Source organism: Triticum urartu, chromosome 1 (genome assembly GCF_003073215.2).
Source record: "Triticum urartu cultivar G1812 chromosome 1, Tu2.1, whole genome shotgun sequence".
Classification (NCBI taxonomy): domain Eukaryota; kingdom Viridiplantae; phylum Streptophyta; class Magnoliopsida; order Poales; family Poaceae; genus Triticum; species Triticum urartu.
The window spans coordinates 3,302,008-3,306,643 of NC_053022.1; the positions used below are offsets into that span (position 1 = coordinate 3,302,008).

The window sequence follows — 4,636 nt, forward strand, 5'->3', positions numbered from 1 at the left end:
TCTGAATTTGTTGAATTCGGTTTTTACTCCTGTTCCATTCCAATGCTCAGAGTGCAACAGATGAAAAATTCAAATTCCGTGAATTGCTTTTGCTCACTGAACTAGTTCGTGCCCTGGAAATGCAGTTGCAGTTTCGCTGGACAACATCGTTGTCCAGGAGCAGCACTAGGAGAATTCAGGAAAATTGATTTCATCATGCATGATTTGCTAATAATAGTTCAGTACAAACAGTACAGCCTTATGTACGTGGTTGTGTTGCACAATGATTGACACTCTGTTAGTGCTTGGTGGCCCGTGCATGCGGGGCATGCACAAGCACTCTGTTAGTACAGCAGACTACTATGCTAGTAGAGTGTGTTTACAGCAGACTACTCTGTTTTACTTACTGAATGTGTGAGCAGCTGATTATCATTCAGTGCAGACATACCGATGTACATGTGTGTGTGTGTGTGTGTTGTGATTCTGGGGTCACCCTTGAAGCAGAAAAGTTATATTTTCTCATTTACTGGAATTTGTATCCTATAATAGCAAGTTCAGAGCAAACTTTCCATACAGGCCTATGTCCTAAAGGTTGCAGCCTTGCTTGATATATGACAATTTATTGTTGGCGTTCGACTGAAAGGGTAACTGTCCTCTGCGTCACCCGGTCTGACGCTGTTGTGTTTACCTATTTGCTTTGTGGGAGATTTTATTGCTGCATGGACCGCTGTGTCACTGAATTTGGCCATCTTTTGAACGTACTACTTAGATTGCATCTGCTGCATTTTGCTACACTGAGCTTGCAGCCATGCCTCTGTGAACGTGTCATTCAAACTTAGAGCAAAGACAGTTAGGATGTTCTTCTGTTTGAAAAGACTTCGTTAACTCATCATTGCAGCAACCAAGTTCAAACACCTCAACAGGCTGGGGCCTATAGATTTTGCTATAAATGGTTGGGGAATCATATAAGTTTCACCACTATGTATATACTATACAATGTACTACCAACAAAATGAGATATATGACCTGAAACTTGCAGCCCTCAACTCCTGGTAAATCCATTAACAGTCCTGTGCAAGCAAACTATAAGGCATACAAATACTTGCTTCAATTAAAAATTAGTCTATGTATGGATAATCTCATTTATTACAATTATTCATGGAAAGAAATCCTGCCTAAACAGATAACATAGTACATGGGAATTATAATATGGTAACAAGGAGACAAGGACGGTCACTCTAAGCATAAGATGTCAAAACTTGACAGAAATACGGAAAATTCAGGAAGCAATAGAAACCAACCTGTAAAGTGTCTACTGAGAAATAAGATCTGTATCAGCTGCAAGTTCCTCATCAGTGCAGAATCTATTATGTCTGGTTGTCCATATCTTCACAATTCGATCAGAAAATGCAGTTAACAACATCTCCAGTTTCCAAGAATTTAGCATCACATGTGCAACCTGGGTGTTCAATGCTTTGAACGCAGATCCCATCTGCATTTTATAAACAAGTACATGAAGGGCGCTTGCCTGCATTCTTCTGCATACTCAAATAAAAATCGATGCCACTCACCTTCAGTATAATTGCAGCTGAGTGCCGAGAGCAGGGCAGCTTGCCGAGAGCGGAGCCGAGGGAAAAGGTACTGGCAGCGAGTCCCCGCGCATGCATGCCTCTAAGGAGGCGGGATGCACGGCGAGGAGGGAGTTCCAGGAGGCGGCGTCCTGGCGGGGCATTTGGTCGAACACAAGGCGCGCGGCGGCGAGGCCGAGAGGGAAGGAGGCTTAGGTGTTGAGGAGGCAGTTCGAGGGCGTGGGGGAAGTTTCGCGGGACTTGGGTAAGGTGGCGTGAGATGATTCGGCGACGGCGACGGTCATTTCTTGGGTGGCGGCCGCGGCCGGGCATTTCTCTTTCTTCTCTTACGTTTCTTGGGTGGGAGGCCGAACTAGTAACAGGATCCATAGCACGTACTGAATCCCCGTCAGTACGCACGGTCGAAGACGGAGCGGGCACGAAATGGAGAGGGTGCTAGCTGCTGGGGCTTCGTCGCCGGCTTCGGCCGCCGGAGTCGTGGACGGGGGAGCCAACCTCTACGTCGCAGCACCATGCCGGGCCGCACCGTCCATTTTCCATAGGCTCCAGGCCAATCTGGCCCAGGCTGTTCTGTCCAGTCAGCCCGGCCCGTTTTAATATATTCATCAAAGCTTTACATTTGGGCCTCTCGTCTGGAACCCACCAATACAAACACACGGGAAAAAAACCATTTCCTCAAAAAAAAAGTGTGGAAACCAAACGACTGGAAAATTTATTGAAATTTGTTAAAAACCATTTGAAATACATATGGAAAACACATGAGTTGGTATAAAATGGTTAAACTTTGCTTAAGAACAAAACATAGCTTCAACAACTTGATAAAAGTTTCAAACAAAAAGATAACGGTAGCACGCTGAACAGAGAGGAGCGGCAATCCGGTTCCTTGATTTGTTGTCTCTTCACAGTCATTTCTGACCACTATCCTCTTACACTGGACTGCACGCCGTGATCTTCGTATCGGCAGTGATTCCATTTTCAGAGATTTTGGCTCAAGAGGGATGGTTCCAAGGAGCGGGTTGCGGAGGGATGGTCGGTTTGCGACCAGTGGCGGCGCCAGCCACAGTAATCTCTGGGGTCAATTTATTCTTTTAATTTTTTTCTTCATGATGAACAGTAAATTAACAGCAATTATAGGCAGTTTACCAAGAAAAGTTGTGGGGTCGGCTGACCCCATAACTTGCACGTACGTTCGCCACTGTTTGCGACGGACCAGGTCATACAAGTACAAGTTTCTTAATATCCTTGCGTTATTTGTTGACAGATTGTTACCGTAGTAATTGGTCATAAATAAACATTAGTCCAATTAATGGATATATAACTACCAACGGTGCATATTATGTTATTTGTTGGAAGGTTCTTAGTTTAGTTAATGCACGTTGTTTGTGACACATAGCCATTCCTTATTAACGGATGATTGCAATATAGAACCACCAAAAAGTACTAAAACAATATATGTTTATTTTAAACTTTCATCTTAATATCCTTATGATGGTTACCTTAATGAGCGCTCGTGGATTGTGACATGTAACCAACAAAATTGTATTCTAATTAATAATTCCTTATTGTTTGACCTCATGCTCTAAATTTTAATTATAGTTGTAGGATTTTTAGGACATAATTGTTCACACACAAACATGTTACCGTGTACTCCCAATGCCGGGCATGGTACACAAAGACAACGTCGCCGAGGAGCCTTGCCCAGAGGCCAATATACTAGTTACGCCGGCAAGAACTCTTGAAAACACCGAACCCCACACAAGCTGGATGGACCTTGTCAGGAAATGCGTGGCTATGAACGGCATTAGGTTGCTTGTACAACTTCTAGAGAACCCTAGGATCCACTCCTCTTCGACACTAAAATCCACAAAGAACGAAGCACAAAGAACAAGGAAGAGAGGCAAAAGGTAGATGATAGGTAGTAGAGTTTATTCGATTGTGTGTTATTTTAATCGGCCATCATCTCTCATGTATATATCAGGATGTCAGAATTCCCTACTAGAGAATAACACTAATCCTGCTCAATACGTCGAATTCTTACCTATTCGGGACAAGGAGGTTTCGGGATAGCCCTGAACCTCTGCGGGCCAATTCATACAATACATGTGGAATGATTTAGTATAGCGATAAGTATAAAAAGCCGCCCAAGATGTCTTAAAGCGATAAAGGACAATATGATTTCTGACTTCTCGCCCTTTTTTTATAAAGGGTGTTTTTATTGACTCATAATATAACATCGAGGGATACAATTACAATGAGTCACACCAGGCCTCAACATAACTAGGATGTACACAACCAACGCACACACACACACCGTAAGATCATGCCGGCAAATAGCTTAGTTATAAGACCGAAGCTATGCCAGAAAATAAGAAAAAAAAGTCATGAAGCAATACAAACAGCGATTGACGATGTACAATGATAACCATCGGCACCAACTATCTCGTGAGAGCACAAGGAACACGAAAAAGGTTATTCAAAAGCGATGCCTCCAAGAAGGAAATGACACCTAAATGATGCCGTCGCCGGATCCAACACCTGCAAGTCAGATCGTGAGTTTTCACCCTAAAGATCAAGTCTGAGCAAACTACAAGCAATACCTTCATCAAGGTAACGACACCAAAAACACCATCGGCACCAACTATCTCATGAGAACACAAGGACCACGAAAAAGGTTATTCAAAAGCGATGCCCCCAAGAAGGAAATGACACCTAAATGATGTCGTCGCCGGATCCAACACCTGCAAGTCAGATCGTGGGTTTTCACCCTAAAGATCAAGTCTGAGCAAACTCCAAGCAATGCTTTCATCAAGATAACAACGCCAAAAACACCGTCATTGCCAGCATAACCGATAAGAGGCTAGACCTAGGGTTTTCAACCTGGAGCTCAAGACTGGGTACTCGAGATGCACAACCAAATTGAATTCGTCATGTGCTATCTCCTCCACTTGCCATGAGCCCAGTTGTTGCAAATGCGCACTGGCCTAATGGCGAGTGAGCATGCCCACATGAGCAAGCAACTAAACTGTTATAAGAGCTGCTGAGCACAATACGATAGACATTGACGGAAG

General features: G+C 43.7%; 1 protein-coding gene across 1 annotated transcript; it reads right to left on the reverse strand.

Annotated features, from left to right (window-relative positions):
• Positions 1-1,185: 1,185 nt before the first annotated feature.
• LOC125543394 lies at positions 1,186-2,081 on the reverse strand. The gene is made up of 2 exons (XM_048707037.1): positions 1,551-2,081; positions 1,186-1,471 (listed from the first exon to the last, which is right to left on the reverse strand). The coding sequence occupies exons 1-2, from the start codon at positions 1,935-1,937 to the stop codon at positions 1,292-1,294; spliced, it is 567 nt and encodes a 188-aa protein (XP_048562994.1). The 5' UTR covers positions 1,938-2,081; the 3' UTR covers positions 1,186-1,291.
• Between the last annotated feature and the right edge of the window lie 2,555 nt (positions 2,082-4,636).

Bases quoted from the DNA above. Each gene is read 5' to 3' on its own strand.
- LOC125543394 (XM_048707037.1), bottom strand. From the start codon at position 1,937: ATGGATCCTGTTACTAGTTCGGCCTCCCACCCAAGAAACGTAAGAGAA. The intron at 1,472-1,550 runs GTGAGTGGCATC...TATAAAATGCAG, and splicing joins CAGCTGCAATTATACTGAAG to ATGGGATCTGCGTTCAAAGC.